Below are 22,063 nucleotides of genomic sequence, written 5' to 3'. Positions count from 1 at the left end.
GAAAACTTTTGTCCATTCCAAGCTGTGGTTAACTCTCTGCAGATCTCTGTTCACAGGAGCACAGATGGTGTAATTTACATGTCAGTTGTAGATTTCAAACTAGAGCTGGGCGATATAAGATTTTTTCATATCACGATATGTTTTTTTCATTTCAGGCAATAACGATATATATCACGATATAAGCCAAATAACTATATTTGTAAGATTTAAATGTGCCGTTGCTCACAAGTAAAATGTGAAATAATTAGCAGCTTGTTTTAATTAAAATATTTATTTCCCATAATAAGTTCAACAGGGCAGATGTACTTAAGGAACATGAGACTTCAGTTTCAGATAAATAAAGGCAAATATTGCAAACTACACAAAAGGCAGCCGCTAAAGCATTTAAGTTTCAAAATAGAACAAACAAAACAGACTACTAAATTGTCAATTCCAATTAGAAACAAAATATTAATTCTAAAAATAAATCTTAGGTCGTTTTACAGAAGAACAGACAAAATTGACTAACTTTTGTCAATATCAAATAAACTGAGAACTAAAAGGAAATTCTCAATCTCTCCTTGTTGTATAGCTTAGCTTTTCAAACAGTTTTAACAGTTACTTTAGTCTGACAAAAAAGTCGAATGATTTAATTAGCGCTTTCAGTCAGAGATTGAGCATGCACCGCTTTATTGTATTTCCAGACTTGCTTTCGGCACAATTTACAGTGCGCACTACTCTGTTTTTTGTCAGACTTGAAATAGCCGAAATACCTTCACACTACGGAACTTCTGTGGCCCTTCCGTTCGACAAGCTCTCCGGCATTGGAACCATCATTGGTTTTTTCTTCGGTAACCTTCGCTCACGCTCTCGGTTGATTTTTCTCTAGTCGGCAAACTCATTTCCTTCATTACCCAGGTGGCCCGGCTGCAAAAACAAATACACATGTGCGCCTTGGCGCTTGTGCTGTACGTAACAAGTCACGTGACGTGACGCTGCGGCTGTGATTGGTTCGGCTCTGCGCTACTTAATTTGGATTGGCTGTTCTTTTTTTTTTTTTTTTTAAGAGGACAAGAGAGACGAGGCCTATCGCAATAGTTAAATTTTTCTATCGAGAAAAAGTTATTTCGCAATACATATCGTTATCGTTTTATCGCCCAGCTCTATTTCAAACTAAATGATTTGATGCTCATTTGGCACATCTGTATTTTAAATTGGTTGTCAAGGCCAAATTAGAGGTCGTCAGTGATTAGTGATGAAGTGATGGGAAAAAAAAAAAGTCAAAAATCAGGATAACTGCACTTCCACTCATCTTTCCCTTGGTCATTATTTAAAATTGCAATGACTTTTTGTTCATAGTTTCAACACAGAAGACATGTCCTCAATTACTTCACTTCAGCATATAAGAATAACAGAAATATTGATATCTTACAGTGAAAAAGGTATTAATGGATTCTGATTAATCTGAAGAACTGGATTTTATGTATCTTTGTCTTAATTTTGTTTTACTGATAACTTTGTCATAATGCTTCAGGAATGTAAACAGGAAGTTTAATGTTGAATTTCACTACAACATGAGCCTAATTTGTTAGCTTGTTTACCTTTTGTTAGAACTCCCTTGGATTAGCCATCAGGATTACAGACTTCCCAAAAAATGTTCTTCTCATAGCATGATGCAAGGATTAGGGTACTTATCAACAACAAATGACCAAGACGTTCACTTCACTTCAATACCATTTTATTTAAATACCACCAAATCACAACAACAGTTGCCTCAAGGTGCTTTACATTGTAAGGTAAAAGCCCTAAAAGCTTCCAGGGTTAATCTCAGGGGGATTGGTTTAACCTTCCAGATCTAAGAAACATTTAGAATGGAGAAAGCTGCTAATTGGTCAGGTATGCAAAAACAAGGTCCAGGCTTTCTGGTTTGCTGTAGCAGAGGACAACAGTCACAGGAAATTAAAGACTGTTATTAAGACGACATTTTGAAAATTTAAGACAGTATTTCCCAGTTTCTGTCTGTCATAGACACAAATCCTAAAATGTTCTTCTTAATTAAGACGCGGCTCAGTTGGGTAGTAAGGGTATTTAATTTATCTTAATTTGTACTGCAGCTGCAAATGCTGACCATGCTGATGACTAACTTTGTATTGTTTTTAAAGTAAAGGGGTACTGTCCCCAGTAGGCTCTGGATCTGTCAGAGATCTCCACTTGTACATAGCCACAAACCACAAAGGGAGTCGCCCAGGAAAAGCTCTGATGCCTGAACATCACCATGTGGCTCCTATCCAAGTCCTAGTACTTCATGTTCTTTTAAGGAGGGCGCATTCTCCACCCTCCAGAAAAACAAAGAGATTGTTATATTCATAAAAGCATTATCAGTCTGGCAGTATAACCATGTCATAGGCCAGCACTCACCAAGGACATTCTTACCTGCCTGTCAAGAATACAACACAACTCTTGCTGTGATCGTGCCATGAAAACTGATCTCGGCATTTAGATTTAAGTTTGAGTTTAACCTCAAAGACATCCAGTGATGACCGTGTTTAGAAATAATTCAGTCATTCAATCAGTCATAACATTACAAGTTTTGATCACTATTGTATCAGATAGTTTTCACTCTGATGATTTTAGTCAGCCATGCAAAAGTGTGGACAGAGAACCAGTACAACTACAGAGACGGTTAAAAGCAGATGTCAGTACGTATGCTGCCTCCAGCTGTGTGTACATAACTAATACTCCACTTATATGCAATTGAGAGGCAAATGCTGTATTCTCCATATTCATTTAGACTTTTCATAAGGCAAAAACGTAGAAAGATGAAATTAAATTCCTACTGGGTCTAGGTAACAGATCGAACACTAGATTGCACCGATTTTGTGTTTAACATACCCGGTACTCAAATCCAACTCTGTTATGAAATGCAGATGTGCATAAATGTTGTGTGTGGATGTTGAGCACTGACCTGAACATTTAACTTATCTGTTTGTGAAGATCTCTCAGCAGGACTCTAACAGCCTGTCAGCTCTCTGTTTGTCAGTTACAGGATCTATTGTGTCTGATTTGATTAGCCAGGTTGCTTTTTGCTAATAAAAAAGTGCAGTGCCCTTCTCTTGTCTTAAACCATGTGCTGTGGTAATTCCAGCCAATAGTCCGTGTTATGTACTCACTGAGGTCCAAAATAACAAGGCCGATCCATTTGTCTGGAGTGGTTTGGATTCTGTCCAACACTGCTTCTCCGTTATCCCCTACACTCCCTTTTTGCTCTGTCATAATGATATTGTTTCATGACGTAATGTAATGTTGGACATGAATAATGAAAGAGACTGCCGTGTTCAGCATGGCTCACAGCTTGTCTGTATTTTATCTAAATGTTTGCATTGCATTTTCCCTGCTGCAGTGGGCTGAACACTTGGATGATGTTTAGTGGTTACATTACGTCTTCCTTGCTGTTAAAATGTCACTTTGTTTTGGTCTTTGTTTTTTTTTTTCTTACTACCAAGCATGTGGAAACCATCCCATTGGTTTCTAAACTCCACATTTTTCCTAAATGTTACCAGATAAAACAGTATTTCAGCCACTGACATGTTGTTTTTTCCGAGCCTAAAATGACCATATTTGGAAAAGAGGGTTAAGTGATATGCTCTCAACTAATGCCTGTATTCTGCAGTCTGCAGGGAGATACCTGCTAATTATGCCAACTAATAAAAAAGTAGAAATCCACTCACCAGAGATTAGGCACAGATGTCAAGAATTGAAAATTTATTTATGATATATTTCCATTAGGGCTGGGCAATATGGCCTAAAATCCATATCACGGTATAATTTGAAGCATGTGCGGTAACGATATATATCGCGATATATTCTTTTCTTCTGTATAATGTATTTTACACACTATAAGGCGCACTTAAAATCCTTTAATTTTCTCAAAAATCGACAGTGTGCCTTATGTATGAATTCTGGTTGTGTTTACTGACCTCGAATCGATTTTATGTGGTACACGGCGCTCATAAATCTGTCAAAAATGTTTTAGTACAACTTTGGCAAACTAGGAAGCTGCACCGCTTGATGGATTGTCGGAGCATTACGGCTGCTGTAGTCAGGAGCCTTGCGGAGCAATCTGGGTCCTAAACTCCGTCCGGTTCAGGTCCCAAAGTCACACGATCACTGCGGCATCACTGAGAGTTAAAAACTGTCTAAATTCTTTCATCTTTAATAAAATGATAAGTGTTGCTGCTTTACCAGGTGTAACAAATAAGTTTAACATCCAGGCATCCATGAAAATAGAATTTATTACATTTAACAGAGTTAGAAGTTAGCAGGAAGTTAGCGGAAGTTAGCTCGCTAGTTTCGCTAGTTACCTAAATATGATATAGCATGTTCTGACTGAGAGATTTCTGAAAAAATTCAAACGTACAGCTCTGCTATCACTTCCAACATAAATGAAGACAGAAAACTAAACAGCAGTAGCGTTTGTAGGGTTACTGAAGTTGGGCTAGCTGGTATATAATGATGTGCTACGTGATCGCTAGCAAAACAGCTAGGTTAGCATAACATTAGCGCAGTGAAGTTGAAGGATGGCCGCTAACTTTTTTCCACTCGATAAAAGTTAACGTGAGGGTTTCTGGTGGTTAGGGACAAATGCAATTGTGTGACAGGATGCTGTAAACGGACCAAACTTTAGTCAGGAGAACAACTGAGATAATCCATCCACAATACGAGGTTAGTCATTAATATACTGCAACAAAATGGGAATAGAGCAGTTGTTAGGGAATTCAGCATTAATGGATCAATGGTAGGGAAGTGGAGGAAGCGCAGTTTTTGGCTTTCCCCATATTCCAAAAGTGCTTAGTCTCTTTGCTAATACTGTCGCCCGGCATAATTTGCAGATGATGTTGTTTGCAGCCGCTGCGATGCTTGTCACTACCCGATCCATACCGGAAACCCGATCAGTACCCCGCATGCGCGAAAGGTGTCTACTTCCGTATCTCTTAAAATGTTTGCAATAATGAAGCATTTTAATATAATGTAGACAAAAACGAAAAATAAAAAGATCGTTACGGATCAGGACTCCCCGATCCTTACTGCGCATGTGCAAAGTCGGACCGTACAAATCGGGTCTACCTGATCCGTACCGCGCATGTGCAGGGGTTTTCTTCTTCTTCTGTTCGTTTAATGGCAGTTTACTCCCCAGTGTAAGAGGATACTGCCACCTGCTGACCGAGCGAATGAACCCTATTGTAAACTGAATTAGCGTCATTACAAACGTGTGTTAAATTTGATTTAGTGATAGTCGAGTGTGTTTATGCTTGTCTGTGTGGAGAGGATTGATTGGAATAGTGATGATGATGTCCGCTATCGCTGTCAGTTGTCAGTAAACACTTCATCTGTCTGATTAATCTTCACGTGACATGTTACAAAGTCTGTATTACTAACTCTGTAATTAGGCGGCATTCTTCTTATTTTACGGCGCTGTTGTTCAATCGGGGAAAGCTCTCTGTTGAGGAGAAAAGCATGAATTTGTTTATATACGGATTATCCATTGTTTAAATGTCCCGGTAGTCGAAAAGGACGCAGAGCTGTTGAGAAATGCTAGGAGCTAACCGTATCATTCAAATATATTGAATGTCGCAATGTTGGTAAAGAGAGGAAGTGACGTAAGATTTGCGCATGCGGGGTACGGATCGGGTAGCGACAATGCTTTCGACCAAAACAGGCGCAGCTTGATGACACCATCAACATGCGCTATCGCGGTAGAGTGGTATAGTCAAAATTTCTACCGTTGGCCAAATTTATATCGTTTCTACAGTTTATACCGCCCACCCCTAATTTCCATTAAATTGCTTTAAAAACACCAACAGCAAAAACGGGTTCAAAAGATCTATATTAAAAAAATCTAAAAATGTAGCTTATTGAAAAGTTTCTCATACATAAACTGCATACAAACAACTGTCTACTTTGCCTGAAATCTTTAACCAGCAAACTCTTGGCTGTGACGGGAAACCCCCACTCAGTGCAGCCACAGTCAGCCAGTGAAATTTGCCCCTTACAGATGCTGGCGACTTTTCCATCATTAGCCTGTGGTGATTAAACCTGCTGAACTGTCATCAACTGTCATTTTTTTTGTAATTATAGTGGAGTTTAATCATTTCTAAATGTGTTACAAGTGACTGTTTGCATTGTTTCTAAACTACAACCATTGGCAAAAAGGACAGTTTAACATCTTGATACAGAATAAAGATGATTGATAAATTTTTTTTTAAATGTATATATTTTTGCACCTAGAAGTTTTGAAATTTTAGGAAACCAAAGAAAGGTAAAATGTTGATGTTGTGGCATACTGCGTCACATATTCACCCTGTATTTATTGACACACATTTTGTTTGTTGACGGCACAAGGCTTTGATAGTTTCTCGTTCCATAACATTTGTATAACTGAGACTTTAGTCTGGATGTCTTGGTACTGATGTTTCACAATTTGAACTTCTCTCCTCTATAGATCCCAGTAGGTCCCAGTCTTTTTAACAACATTTGTTTTCATAGAAAAGCAGTTAGCACAGGAATAGCAATTACCCATGGTATACTGCATTTCGCAGTGTCCAGCTGTTTTCCTTGTTCAGCTGCGATCCTTCAAGTCCACGTGATTTATCTGCACTTCTGGGGGTACTTTTCGGAATAAATTTGGCCAACCTTAAAACTAAAATGACCTGAAGTTATCCTCATAATGTTTTGTGCACTGTTGAATTTTCTCAGAAAACAGTATGACTACAGTCATTCTCAGCCTCACACATTAATATGTAATATGCAAATACTAAATTAATCTGAGACTCACCCGCTCGAGTCTGGGAGCGACATTTAACTTCAGACAGATCAGATGAATTTGTTCTCCATGTTTGAGTTATAATTTAGATTAAAATTCAAAGTAATGGTCTTAATAGGTGTGAGTGTCTGTGTTACCGTATTATCTTTAATTAGGGAATGTTGCATGGGGTACAACCTGCTCAGCATTGTGTAGTTTAGATAAGGATGATGGGGTTTCTCGTTCCTAATCGGGCTGGGTTGTTGGCCCAGCATCAGCCCCATGACAACAAAGGAATGCAGTGAACCTAAAGCTCTGTCAAACCTTAGAGGCCCTCGGTTCCCTAGCAGTGGTTAGATTGGCACTCTTCACAACCTAAATCAAGACAGAGGGATTTGGAAAGAGAAAATCTCATTATTCCACCCTCACAATTGCATGAGCTGCAATCCAAAACATGTAGTGGCAAGGCGTAGTGCACCGAGTGCAAATGTCCACAGGTAATTTGACAGCTACTATACTTGTAAAATAATCCCTATGTTAATTTTGTTTTTCTGTCAGACTTCATTCCTAGATCTCAGCCTGTGTTTTGATACTTTCTTTTGTTTTGGTTTGGGATTTTTTGCATCTCATAGTGCTAAACTATGTCCTGCCTATGAGTAGATAGGTAGGATAAAGTTTTCATTTCTCCTGAAAAATGTTTTCAAAATATCAGACACCAAGAGGTGAAGAGGAGATCTTTTAATAGAGCTCTTACAAGTCATTAAAAAGTCTTAGAAAGTGTGAAATGACAGTTTTTCAAAAGGTCCTCAGAATATCTGAAATTTGCTATAAATTTGTGGTAGGTGTTAAATTTGCAGCATAAAGAAATAGTAAAAGTTTTACTAATTGTTGCAGTTTCACGTCACTTGGTTATTATTCTGCTCCCGTACTTAACTAGGCAGGTAGATAACCATCATCTCACAGAGAAAAACCACACCGTTGTTCTTTTGTGGTCATTTATTTCTAGTTGGATGCATAGCGTGGATTTTGATGAGAAAATAAATTGTCTTGTTTACAGTTTTACAAAGTATCATGTGTGATCTGACATGTGTGAACATTATTTTACAATTAGAAAATGCTGTGACCTTTAATCATCATAGGCTATACTTCCTTACCATATAAATTGAAGCAGAATGAAATAAGCTAATGGCTAATTAGCGTCTAGGCTAATGTCTGATAAAGCACAACTTTAGGTGAACTCACAAGCAACTCATGGCAGTTAGTGCCAAACACACAATAGTAAAATACAACATTACTGCCAACTAACAGACTGTGTTGGCTTAAAAGGTAGCACAGGCAGGCAGGAAGTAGCAAGAGGTGCCACTTCCGGTAGGATGTCAAAATAAAACGGAGAGTGTAAAAATGCCCCCAAAACACATAAAGACTCTATGAACCTATTTAACACCACATAATATATAGGGCGACTCTTGGGGAGCCAGAACAGTTACCATTCACATGTATTTGAGACATGCTTATGGACTACATGTTAAATACCTCACAAGCCTAGTCTGAGCTGGTGAGATGTGTGCCTGCTGCCTCTGACCTATCCTCATATAAAATGCCAAGTATTTGTTTTACTTTTTGTCACTCCAAGAAATGACGACAAGGGTTTTATAAGGTAGAACAAATTTTGCTGTTATATACATGATTAATTTGATATATCACAAAAGCTCATCTTTCTTTTAGGCTGACTTATAATTAAGTGGCCATCCTGACATTAAATTAAGCTATTAATGGTTGACCTGATTAGTTAACTTATGTAAGCAAGTACCTATATTGAAAAGAAAAATGCATTGTTTCTAAGATTGTATTAAATTATAGATTAAGTTAGAAAGCATTCAGAAGGGTCAGCGCTGAGGTATATTCCATCTGTTCCTAACATCTTACATAGGTAGATATTAGTGTTCATGTTGTTAGGATAGGTTTGGACAACAACAGCAGCTGAATGCAGTTTCACATGTCTCATCTGATCTCACCTTTGTTCTTCTCTATCTGTGCTCAGGCTGAGGAGATTGTGCGCAGGGAGCTGGAGAAGAAGGAGACACCTAGTTTGTACTGTCTACTAGGAGACATCTTGAGGGACCATCAGTACTACGACTGTGCATGGGAGCTGTCAGGTCAGCGCAGCGCCAGAGCTATGCGCTCCAAAGCCCTGCTACACCTCCGCCACAAGGAGTTCCAGCAGTGCGTCGACTGCTTTGAGCAGTCACTCAAAATCAACAGCATGCAGGTACAAGCAAATCATCATTCTCTCACATTTGTCTATAAAGTTTAATAATAAGTTACTTTTTTAAAACTTTTTCTCATGTTCAGCAGTGCGCAAGAATGAATTATTTTGAACCATAGTGCCTTTATCTCAACTGTACAAGAAGTTTAGTGTGTCAGTGATCACTATTACATTTGTAAGAATGGGTCAGACCTACAGGTGGTTAAAATGCTGGGCCAGTACTGTAGCCTCTACACTGGTCCCTGTTCACCTTTCAGTGTTTTCCACAGATTTAGTTTGGCTGAGGCGTAAATTCAATGAGTCTAGAATCCTGCAGATGAATTTCAACTCCACCATCCTGGACTGCGGTTGGTGACTGTGGTCCTGTTGAGGAGGCTGTTAGAGTGCAATGCAACTGGCGACATAACAGAAGTTTTGTTACCAATTGCAGTCCAACTCAGTAAAGTATGTCTAACTGCTAGCACAAGATCTTCTTTGTGAAAGCACCTGAAAGATGTCAAAGAACACTACAACCTAGTGATCCAGCTGGCAGGGAAACGCTGCCTGAAACCTTCGATCAGTGGAACTGGATAATAGACATGTACAAGGTTACCATTATACAGCCATGCGTTAGAGCATGCATGTGTTCGTGCCACAGGCCCAGCAAGCAGATTTAGTCAAGAAATTAATTAGTTCAAAATGCAGTTACATGTTCAGATTTTTAGACATCAGGCAAGACAATAAAATCCATCCATCCATCCATCTTCTTCTGCTTTATCCGGGGCCGGGTCGCGGGGGCAGCAGCCTAAGCAGAGAAGCCCAGACCTCCCTCTCCCCAGCCACCTCCTCCAGCTTATCCGGGGGAACACCAAGGCGTTCCCAGGCCAGCCGAGAGATATAATCTCTCCAGCGTGTCCTGGGTCTGCCCTGGGCCTCCTCCCGTGGGACATGCCCGAACACCTCACCCAGGAGGCGCCCAGGGGGCATCCTTGTCAGATGCCCGAACCACCTCAGCTGGCGCCTTTCGATGTGGAGGAGCAGCGGCTCTACTCTGAGCCCCTCCTGGATGGCTGAACATCTCGCCCTGTCTCTAAGGGAGAGGCCAGCCACCCTTCGGAGGAAGCTCGTTCCCGCCGCTTGTATCCGTGATCTCGTTCTTTCGGTCACTACCCACAGCTCGTGGCCATAGGTGAGGGTAGGGACGTAGATCGACCGGTAAATTGAGAGCTTCGCTTTTACACTCAGCTCCCTCTTCACCACAACGGACCGGTGCAGCGTCCGCAGCACCAATCCATCTGTCGATCTCGGGCTCCCTTCTCCCATCACTCGCGAACAAGACCCCGAGATACTTGAACTCCTCCACTTGGGGCAGGAACTCATCTCCGACCCGGAGTGGGCACTCCACCCTTTTCCGGCTGAGAACCATGGCCTCAGATTTGGAGGTGCTGATCCTCATTCCCGCTGCTTCACACTCGGCTGCGAACCATTCCAGTGTGAGCTGGAGGCCATCACCCGATGAAGCCAACAGAACCACATCATCTGTGAAAAGCAGAGATGAGATTCTGAGGCCACCGAAGTGAAAGCCCTCATTGTGAAAGGAGGCGGGTCAACCAGGACAGCCCTACAACGTCCAGAGCCTTCAGGAACTCGGGGTGGACCTCATCCACACCAGGGGCTCTGTCATCAAGGAGTTGTTTAACTGCCTCAGTGACCTCGCCCCCGGAAATTGGCGGGTCATCCCCCTCATCCCCAGACTCTGCTTCCTCCTCGGAAGATGTGTCAGTGGGATTAAGGAGGTCCTCGAAATATTCCTTCCACCGCCCGACAATTTTCTCAGTCGAAGTCAGCAGCACTCCGCCAGTACTATACACAGTGCAGGTAGAGCACCGCTTTCCCCTCCTGAGACGCCTGACAGTTTGCCAGAATCTCTTCGAGGCAGTCCGAAAGTCTTTTTCCATGGCCTCTCCGAACTCCTCCCACACCCGAGTTTTTGCTTCAGCCACTGCCCGAGCCGCATTCCGCTTGGCCTGTCGGTACCTGTCAGCTGCCTCCGAAGTCCCACGGGCTAACCAAGCCCGATAGGACTCCTTCTTCAGCCTGGTGGCTCCCTTCACCTCTGGTATCCACCATTTGGTTTGGGGATTACCACCATGACAGGCAGCAACCACCTTGCGGCCGCAGCTCAATGCAGCAGCTTCGGCAATGGAGATGCTGAACATGGTCCATTCAGACTCAATGTCCCCAGTCTCCCTCGGAATCCTGTTGAAGCTCTGCCGGAGGTGTGCGTTGAAGATCTCGCGGACTGGGGCCTCTGCTAGGCGTTCCCAGCACACCCTCACTACGCGTTTAGGTGGACCGGGTCTGTCCAGCGTCCTCCGCAGCCACTTGATCCAACTCACCACCAGGTTGTGATCAGTTGACAGCTCAGCCCCTCTCTTTACCCAAGTGTCCAGAACATATGGTCGCAGGTCTGGTGATACAATTACAAATTCGATCATCGACCTGCGGCCTAGAGTGTCCTGGTGCCACGTGAACTTATGGATACTCTTATGTTCGAACAAGGTGTTTGTTATGGCCAAACTGTGATTTGCACAGAAATCCAATAACAAAACACCGCTCGGGTTCAGATCAGGGAGGCCGTTCCTTCCAGTCACGCCCCTCCAGGTCTCGCTGTCGTTACCCACGTGAGCATTGAAGTCTCCCAGTAGGACAACAGAGTCTCCAGGTGGAGCACCTTCCATCACCCCACCCAGGGACTCTAAGAAGGCTGGGTACTCTGAACTGCTACTCAGCGCATAAGTGCAGATGACAGTCAAGACCCGTTTCCCGACCCTAAGGTGCAGGAAACAAACCCTCTCATCCACCGGGAAGAACCCCAATGTACCGGCAGCAAGCCGAGGGGATATTAGAATACCCACCCCAGCCCGCCGTCTCTCACCAGGGGTAACTCTAGACTGAGACAGAGTCCAGCCCCTCTCCAGGAGACTTTTTCCAGAGCCCAAGACATGCGTAGAGATGAGCCCGACTATATCTAGCCAGTACCTCTGAACCTCACACACTATCTCAGGCTCCTTCCCCACCAGAGAGGTGACATTCCATGTCCCAATTGCCAGTCTTGGTAGCCGGGGATCAGTCCACCAGGGCCTCCGCTCCCGGCCGCCGCCCGGGACACAATGCACCCGCCTCCTGTGGGTGGTGGATGGGCCCATGTCCCCTTTTCGGGCTGTGCCCGGCCGGGCCCCATGGACTAAGACCCGGCCACCAGACGCTCGCCCTCGGGCACCCTAACTGGGCCTGGCTCCAGGGCGGGGCCCCGGTAACCCTATCCCGGGCAGTGTAAACTGTTCCCTCGATGTTTTTCTCATAAGGGTCTTCTGAATCGCTCTTTGTCTGGTCCCTCACCCAGGACCAATTTGCCATGGGAGACCCTACCAGGGGGCAAAAGCCCCCAGACAGCATAGCCCCTGGGATCCCTGGGACACACAAACCCCTCCACCACGATAAGGTAGCGATTCACAGAGAGGACAATAAAATCCATCAGTGTAATTAGTGTAAATGGGATCACTGATATTTAATTAAAACATCTCTATGCATAAGTACATATTAACAGAACAGCTGGGATAGATTCTCAGCCTGGTCAGGATTTTTAGCTTTCTTTACTTTGTTAACACACACTTTTTGAGGTAATTTCAGGGAAATATCTGTGCCTCAACTTAACACTTTAATACAAACCTTTTTCTGTGTGTGTGTGTGTGTGTGTGTGTGTGTGTGTGTGTGTGTGTGTGTGTGCGCGCACAGCTGGGTGTGTGGTTTTCTCTTGGTTGTGCCTACTTTGCCCTGGAGGGCTATGAGGGAGCTGCTAAGGCCTTCCAGAGGTGTGTGGGACTGGAGCCAGACGTGAGTACCTACACACGAAGTCTCTTTCTTTTTAGGGACACTCTTTGACATAATGTATTTTCTCTAAGTCCATCCTTAGTTTTAATAGCCAAGTAATGTGGGTTTGCTTGAGGCTGCTAGTGCGAAGATTTTTTTAACACAAATAAATCATGCAATTTATTTCAGTAATGTCCAAAGCATCAACTACAGCTTTAGACTGCATCTAAAATTGTAATCTTTTAACTTGATTTTCACTTTTGGGAACTGGACAGTCACAGGGAGGCAAATCTGGCAGGTGGTTCATAGTGGTTGTGTTGGTGTGGGTGACACCACAGGATGGCATGTACCACTGTTCAGTGAACATTGCCACTGTAGCAGCGTCTTTTTGTTTTGAGCTCCACATTTTGACGCCTCAGCAGCCATAGTGTTTTGTCCTAATGCTGGTAAGCTTGCAGGCTAACTGACAGACTAATAAAATACTCAAATTTCATTTCTTGGATGGTTGTACCAAGTAGAGGGCCATATTAAATTACATAACATTATTTTAGTGACAGACATGGAGATGTCAAGTACAGTGAGTAGAACAAGTAGGTGTGAAGCTAGTAGACAACTATCAACTACAGTTGCATGTGTATAGATGTCAAAGGAATGCCTCACTTTACGCCTTACTAGCGCCTAAATGGAAAAAAAGGCACCCTGCAGACAACTGTTATGAAGGGGAAATTTTCTGTAGACCACTGGAAAAAATGTTTTAAACAGGCTGTAAACATGGTTTTAAATGCAGTGAAGTTTGTGGGAGTCTCTAAGGATCGACTTTCAAGTCAGCTTGAAGTGTTCACTGAGATAACGCAGTTTGTGGCAGTTTTGATTATTTTTAAATCTTGGAGGTTGTTTCTGCTTGGTCCTCACAAAGTGAACGTTTCAATAAAATTATGTTCATAGTACACATAAAAGAGTTTCAGAACAATTAGTGCACGGCAAATATATAGACGCTAGCCGTCTCGCATTTTAACACACCATTACATTTGGTGAGGTCTTTAGTAGTCACTCCAGCTTTTCTTTATTTGCATAAACCTGAAAATTGTGTTTTGTGGGTTTTTTTGTTATTCTTTACTTCCTTTTTCTCACTGTCTTCTTTCCCTCACTGACCTGTGTCTCGCCCAACCCCCATACCCCACCTTCATCCAGAATGCAGAAGCATGGAACAACCTTTCTACAGCTTACATTCGCCTCCAAATGAAGTGAGTATGAGTGTGGTGCATAGTGGAAACTTGTTGGTGTAAGAACGTGTGTGCCAGGTAATAGAATGGGTTGAGTTTTGTCCAATAGGATTTCTGTCGTAAGCAGCAAAGTGTTTGAAACCATCCACAACCAGCAGACTGGAAAACGCTCCAGTAGTCTTTCAAAATAACTTGGGCAGGATAAATGTGCCCAAAGGTGATGATGACAGAAAGGTCAGAGAGTGCATCTAAGTTTGTCCAGATCTATCTAAATTGCTATTGCTGGTATTTAGTTTCTAAAACACAATGACATACACTATCCAGTGGATTTTACCATTTTACCAGTGGATTTTACCACCCACCTTAGTTATCTCTTCAGATTTCTAAACTACAGTCTCTGGGAGCATTCCTAAGGTCCCTCCTTATCCTTCTTATCTTACACTAGTCTTCTTTTAACGTGACACTGGATGTCCACCTTATTGAAGCTACAATATCCAGAAGATGGACTACAAAATGTGCATCAACGTACACTACTGGTCAAAAGTTTTAGAACACACCCCATTTTTTCCAGTTTTTTATTGAAAATTATGCGGTTTAATGTCTCATTCCACTCTAAAATGAAAGCACAGTACAAATAATCAATTGGAATTAACAAAAAAATAATGAAATCAAAATGTATTTTAAACTTCTGACTCCTCAAAGTAGCCACCTTTGGCAGATAACAGATATTTAGCTGAACAGACCCGTGGCATTCTTTCTACAATAGAAATCAAATATTCTTCAGAAAGTTGTGAAGACTGTCTCAGTCTTCACAGCAGCAGTAACAAGCATCAGATTCCAGAACTTTGTAACCATCCAGACAGTGTTCATACATTTATTTATGTATTTATTTTTTGCTATCTGAAACAAACAATGTACAGATAAACTGAAATGCAGAGTACATCAGATAGACAAATACATTAAAAATGTTTAAAAGGCTCAAACAGCACAAAATACTCTAGCATTTTGCTGGACAGTGTAAAGTTCTCCATTCCCGCCCATGTTCGTGCCTCTCCTCTATGTTTTTTTTTTTTTTGTTTGTTTGTTTGTTTTTGTTAAATTTCTGATTGTAGAGGCTTTTCAGGTACAGAGGTAGACTTTTAGCCCTTGACAACAGCCTTCTGTCCGTTCGGGCCTGAAACAGAAGCAAAGCAGGCGAGTTTTTAATTAATACCTGGTTAGTTCTACTGCCAGTTAAGTACAAGCAGTTCTGAAATGAACCAAGCCTAGAACTTCCTAGAACTCAGATCATTAAATGTGCTGAACAAATTCTAACTCATCTCTCCTTTTCGTCATTGGCAGAAATAAGGCTTTTCGAACCCTGCAGGAAGCCCTTAAGTGTAATTACGAACACTGGCAGATCTGGGAGAACTTTATTGTTGTTAGCACTGACATTGGAGATTTTGCTGAAGCCATCAAGGCATACCACCGTCTTATGGACCTGAGGGAGAACTACAAGGACATCCAGGTACGTGGCTGCACTTACTCTATTCGTTTGTTACATGTAGTATGGGGAAAACATTTATTCTAGGCTGCGTGTCTAATGAGACACAGCTTGGCAAACAACAAATTATACCTGGCTGGATAAAGCTTCTCAGGGGCAATCTATGCCTCCTGAAATCTGTTAGGTTTAGCTCGCCATGGTCAAAAATAACAAATAAAAATCTCTGACTTGAACACATGAGACAGCAGGAAGTGGTCCCTTTGCTTAGCACCTTGCAGTGCTCTTAATAAGTTGCACTAATTAACTGACCGTCTGTAACTGAAGCTTTGTCTGTGTTGAAAGGAAGAACTTTTGAGACAAAAGATATACATTTCTCTAAATTATGGAATACTTGGCTCAAGTTCAGCGTTTTGGCTTTATCCATCTCTTCTACTCTGTGCAAAGTCTCAGAGCTTTGTGAGAGGGAGAAGATGTGATTTGTTGTCCAATCACAACACACCGAGCAGGTGAAACTGTTAATCTTTTTCACTGTGGTCACTCATGCCGAGTCATTTAGAAACACTGAAGGAGAAGCCTCTTTTAGTCACAGTTCATTAATTGCACAGCAACTGATGAATTCTAAATAAGAAATTAACCATCAGCTTTGAATAAACAAGGCGAGACAGCCAGTGGTAGTATTTCCATTATTAATGGTCTGCTTCAGCCCTGCAGTCATTTTACTCACGTAGTTTTGAGCAATTAACTTTAAAGAAGACATCTTCCAGCCTAATGGGAATGGATAAAAATCACAGCTCTGACTCAGAGATCCTGTGGGCCTCGGAATTAAATATACAGACAGAGTCACATTTATCCCACAATACATGATCTTCTTTTTTCCTCTCTTTTGTTGTGTCCCTGTTTGTCTTCTCTGTTTTAAGCAACCAGAATGATCATTAATGCAGGTTGTGTCCTGGTCAGCCTCATCAATAAGGCTAGCAGATGTCAAAGCACACAGGTTGAAAAGGTCAGCAGCAGCTTCAGAGCAGCTCACTCAGTCTTTAGTTCTCTGTTTGCCTCCTCATTTTTAAATATCTTCTCAGAACACAGTTTTCATGAACAGTTTAATAATGACTGACAATCTCCTACAGACAACCTAACACCACAGCCCTTTCGCGGAAAAGAGAATGAAATTGCGCATTTAAGGAGTGCAATTTGGGGGGGCGGGGGGAGAATTCGTCCCCGAACAGCTGCAGTCTGACTCTGACTCCAGGCTTCTCGAAGAATGGTCCAAAGCTCTTCCTTGAATCTTGGCTGCCTTTTGTTCTATTGTCTGTCAAGATAACACCACACTGCTCCACTAATGTTGAGATTCAGGCTCTGCAAAGGCCAGCCGTGACCGACCGACTGCCCACATGTCTGTTCAACTTTGTTTTAAATCCAGGTCAATCTGTTTGACCTGGATTACAGATGGTACTGGTGGATCAGAATCTCACTGTACTTTTCTATGCTTATAATTCAGTGATGATAGAACTTTTTCAATTTTGACAAGATCGCCATCGCCACTGGCTGAAGTGCTGCCCTAAACCTTGATAGAAGCTCCACTGTGTTTCACAGATGGCTGCTGACACTTATAATGCTCTCCTGACCTCATCTATACATATTTACAGTGATTTGAAAATTTCCAGTTTGGATTCATTATTCCATATGACCTGTGCTGTTGATATTCAGTCCAGTTCCTGTGTAATATTCATACACCTGCCTGTCCTGATTGTTTCCCTTCCTTAAGAGTAGCTTCTGACAGCCATCCTTCTTCATTTGTGGCATTTTCTTTACATTCAACTCCTGCCTTTTTTCCTGCTTTAATCCTCTACTCGATCTTTTTTCTTGTTAAATTATTCCAATTAATTTTATGTGCTTTTTATGTAATAAAAACATTTGAATAATAAAAACACATAAGGCTTTAAAAGGTAAAGTTCAGAAACCAATGGATAATGTGGCAGTCTTCTGTATTTTCTATAATGTCCATGTCAAACTCGTGCAGATCATCATCAAGGGAACGCGATTAAAACCAGTCCAAATTCAGGTGCCGCCACCCCTTATATGTACATTTCAAACAGCACAAGCAATGTTGAATGTTGATTTGCAACAGCCAGGCCAGTGTGTGCTGGCGTGTATGAGATGATTAAATATTTTTATATGACTACTTTAATAAAATGTAGTACTGTCCCCTGGGTTCATCACCGAAAAGTCTGTCAAAGCTGTCAAGTTCTATTTTTACCCGTCTGTTTTTACTTCGATTCACATTAAAATGCTGCTTTGCATAACTGGTGGTGACAGACTATGTTAACTACAATAGATCACAGTAACAAATTTCGAAGCAACATTTTTGCATTATTTCGTTTTATGTGCTTGTTGTGTTAGTTTTTCATTGCAGGCTCAGAAGCTGGGAGGGGCCACCAAGAATTCCTGTCCTATGGAATGTTGAAAGGGCTACTGACAGAGGAGCTGGTGGTCACATGGCTCAGCTTTTGTGCCTCACGGGGTTAAGTGGGAGATATAGACGCAGATGTATTCATTTCCTTACAGTTACTGTGCACAGGGAGGAGATTTTCTTCTTTTCCATTTTTGGGTAGAACTTGAAATGAACTTCCTAGAAACGTTTTGCCTGTTACCCATGTTATTCTTGTTTTCTCTCAACACAGAAATGAGTACTTTTCCACCTAATTTCACACCCTGATACTTCAGCAGGAATCTTAATCCCTTTTAAAAGCAAGAAATGTGCAACAGAACCAGGCTCAATCAATTTCAAGTCAATTTTTATCTAGAAAGTGCCAAATCACAACAGTCACCTAAATTCTCTTAGTATTGTAAGGTAAAGGCCCTACATGCAAAGTTGTACCAGTACATTAGCGGTGATTAACGGGTGCAGTAACACAAATCAGTAAATCATATCTTCCATGATTTACTTGCCACCAGCAAGTTTATTGCACAGTAACTGATGGAGGATTCAGGGTCACCTCATCCAACCCTAACTATTTATCAAAAAGGAACATTTTAAGCCTAATTTTAAAAGTAGAGAAGGTGTCTGTCTCCTGAATCCAATCCAAGAGAGAATTGGCAACCGAGTTGCTTCCACAGAAAAGGCGCCCCATTCTCCTTTTGAATACTCTCAAGTAAGCCTGCAGTCTCAGAGCAAAGTGCTCTAATGGTTTGATACCGTATTATAAGGTCCTTAAGGTAAGATGGGACCTGACTATGACAGCTATTGAAACCTTTAATCGCCTCATGTTTGTATATGTCCAGCTGATGGCTTTTTGTCCTTACCACCTAAAAGTTTGCTTGTTGTAAAGTCAACATGTGATGCCTAATATCGGTACTAATTTTGACTTTGGCTCCTGGCTAGGCATAAGATTTACACCCAGTCATACCAAGAACGTGGCTTAAACCTAGATATTGCAACAGACTTAGAATGAATTAAAAATTTATGATTGGCTTAGTTTATGATCAGACCAAAACTCTATTGGTGGAAATGGCCTCTGATTACTCATCTGTTTTCCAAGGTTACGCTGTGGTAATGGCATAATTACCATTAAGCCATGAGCAGACTAGTAACTCTATTTATGTAAAGTCTTCTGTAATACCATCACAAATTCAAGTTTAAAAACTGAAAACCGCATTTCCCATAAGCCCATTATTTTCCATCCAGCCTCTCAGTCATTGGAGTGTTGTTTTTTTTTTCAACTTTAATTTTTATTAGTTTAAGTTAACATTGAAGACCATACAGTAAAGTAAAGAAAATTACAAGCAAACAAACACACAAAACATTCTGGAGTTTACATTTCTTTTTCCATCTGCCACATGCAAATTTCTTATTATGTTGTGGTTTTGGTGCCACTTCGGAATGCTTTCCACTTCCTCCATTGTCTATCATATTTGCATCCCATCAATCTAATATTGAATGTTATTTTTTCCATCTCTGAGATACCCTCTACAATACTAATCCAATCTCGTTGAGTGGGAGGGTCTGGGTGTAACCACTTCTTTGTGATTGCTTTTTTGGTTGCGGCTAGAATTATTTTTGCTAGATATAAGTCCTCCTTTTGTATCTGTTCTTTTATGTTTCCAAGATACATCACTTGCCAGGTGTTTGGAAGTGCATAACCCAAAATATTATCCATGGTCATTTTAAGGTCTTCCCAATACTTTTTAATTTTTATGCACTTCCAAAATATATGTGAATGGTCTGCTTCTGTTTCTCCACACAGTCTCCAGCATTTCTGTGGACTTGAGGTCTGTTTACTTTTAATTTTGGGTGTAATGTAAAAACGTGTCAAATTTTTCCAACAAAATTCCCTCCACAACGGCGTAATTAAGTTGTGCTGTGTTGTATTTTCGCACATACTGACCCATTCCTTCTCTGTTATAGTTATGGCCAGTTCAGCTTCCCATTTCTTTTTAAGGTAAAAGGTTGTGTCCTGTCTATCTTCTTCTAATGATCTATAGAAAGTGGAAATAGCTTTGAATTGTTTATGTTCATAGCAATTTTTTACTATTCCAATAACACCCAATGATTTTTCAAACCAGTCAGACTTTATTTGCTTTACGTAATAATCCCTAACTTGCAGATATCTAAACAAATCTCTATTTTCCAATTTGTATTCATTTTTTAATTGTTGGAAACTCATTAGTGTTCCATTTTTCATTAGAGTACAAACTGCTGTAATCCCTTTTAACTCCCACCGTTTGAATGTTTGGTCCAATTGTCCCGGTATAAATTTTTTATCATGTCTAAACCATCTCAGCAAAAATACTTGTTCTTTTAACTGATGTTTTTCTATTACTGTATGCCATATGTCTAATGTAAATTTCACAATTTGATTCATTCTACTTTTGTAAGAGGTCATTAATTGTTTATCAGAGATACAAATTTGAATTTTGTTTCCCTCAATTTCTTTCTCAATTTCCTTCCACCGGGACTCATATTCTGGTCTACACCAACCAACAAGAGGTCTAAGTTGGGCTGCGTAAAAGTATTCCCTTAGGTTAGGCAAAGCCATCCCTCCCTTACACTTCGGGAGTTGCAATGTTGTTAGCCTTGTTCTGGGCTTCTTCCCATCCCATATAAACCTTGAGATCATCTTGTCCCATATTTTAAATTTTCTTTGAGGTATAGGAAGTGGGAGTGATTGAAACATATATATAGCAATCTTGGGAGAACGTTCATCTTTATTATTTGAATTCTAGAGTAAAAATTTGTAGGTGTTGTTAATCACCGTTCTAGGTCTTTTTTTATGTTACCCTCCACCTGATTGTAGTTTGTGTCAGACATATCAGATAATGATTTTGTCAAGGTTACACCCAAATATTTCATGGTATTCAAGTGCCAATTTAGTTTATATTCATCTCTAATCTTTTGAGAAGGTGTATAATTGAATGATAGAATTTGTGTTTTGGATACATTAATTTTGTAGCCCGACAAGTGTTCGAAAGTATGGAATAGTTGCATCAGAATTGGAAAGCACTTGTCAGGATCTCGTAAGAAAACAATGACATCGTCAGCAAATAATCCAATAAGATGTTTTTGCCCGGCAAGAGTTACCCCCTCCAGATTTGGGTGCTGCCGCACTGCTTGCGCTAGTGGCTCGGCATATAAAGCAAAAAGAATTGGGGACAAGACACAGCCCTGTTTAGTGCCTCTATGTAGCCGAATTCTGTCCGTCAGGCTACCATTCACCTTGATTCTGGCTGTAGGTTGATTATAAATTGTTCTTATACATTGTATTGAACTGTCCCTAAACCCAAATTTTTTCAATACTTCAAATAGGAAGAGCCAACTAACACTATCAAATGCCTTTTCTTGATCTAAACTTATTAACACAGTACTGATATTGGTCTTTTCTGCATTGTCGATAATGTGAAGGACTCTCCTTATATTATCCTGTGCCTGACGCCCCTTAATGAATCCGGTTTGGTCCACTTCTATTAAGTCTGGTGCAAAATTTTGAAGTCTTTTGCTAATAATCGAGGCGTACAATTTGTAATCATTATTAAGAAGGGAAATGGGTCTATAGTTCTTGCAATACTCTTTGTTCTTACCTTCTTTAGGTAAAATTGTGATGATGGCTTCTCCCCATGATGGTGGGGCTATTCCCTGTTTCAGAGTCCAGTTAAAGCAGGATAGAAGAAGTGGCTTGAGTTCTTTGAACACTTTATAAAATTCAGACTGAAAGCCGTCACTTCCTGGGGCTTTGTTTGTTTTCTGCTCGACAATAGCTGTATCTAATTCCTTATCAGTAATCTGTGAAATCAATAATTTGTTTTGGGTATCCCCTATAGAGGGCAAGTCGAGCGGATCAAGAAAATGTTTAATTGTCTCAAGGTCTGCAGCAGCCGGTTGTGAGTACAGTCTCGTGTAGTATTTTTTAAACTCATTTTCTCTCTTATTGGGCATATAATGTAGTTTGTTACTGTCTAAGTTTCTT

General features: G+C 41.0%; 1 protein-coding gene across 2 annotated transcripts in view; it reads left to right on the top strand.

Annotated features, from left to right (window-relative positions):
• The window catches only part of ttc27 (tetratricopeptide repeat domain 27), a 203,219-nt gene that overhangs the window by 169,832 nt on the left and 11,324 nt on the right, over nt 1–22,063 (top strand). For both annotated transcript variants that reach the window (XM_039621581.1, XM_039621580.1), the window contains 4 exons: nt 8,820–9,047; nt 12,822–12,920; nt 14,088–14,140; nt 15,461–15,626. In XM_039621581.1, coding sequence (XP_039477515.1) covers nt 8,820–9,047; nt 12,822–12,920; nt 14,088–14,140; nt 15,461–15,626 — 546 coding nt within the window. The remainder of the gene's footprint in view (nt 1–8,819; nt 9,048–12,821; nt 12,921–14,087; nt 14,141–15,460; nt 15,627–22,063) is intronic.

Source organism: Oreochromis aureus, linkage group 13 (genome assembly GCF_013358895.1).
Source record: "Oreochromis aureus strain Israel breed Guangdong linkage group 13, ZZ_aureus, whole genome shotgun sequence".
Classification (NCBI taxonomy): Eukaryota; Metazoa; Chordata; class Actinopteri; order Cichliformes; family Cichlidae; genus Oreochromis; species Oreochromis aureus.
The sequence above is the reverse complement of the archived record's forward strand: the minus strand, read 5'-3'. Positions and strand labels throughout refer to the sequence as shown.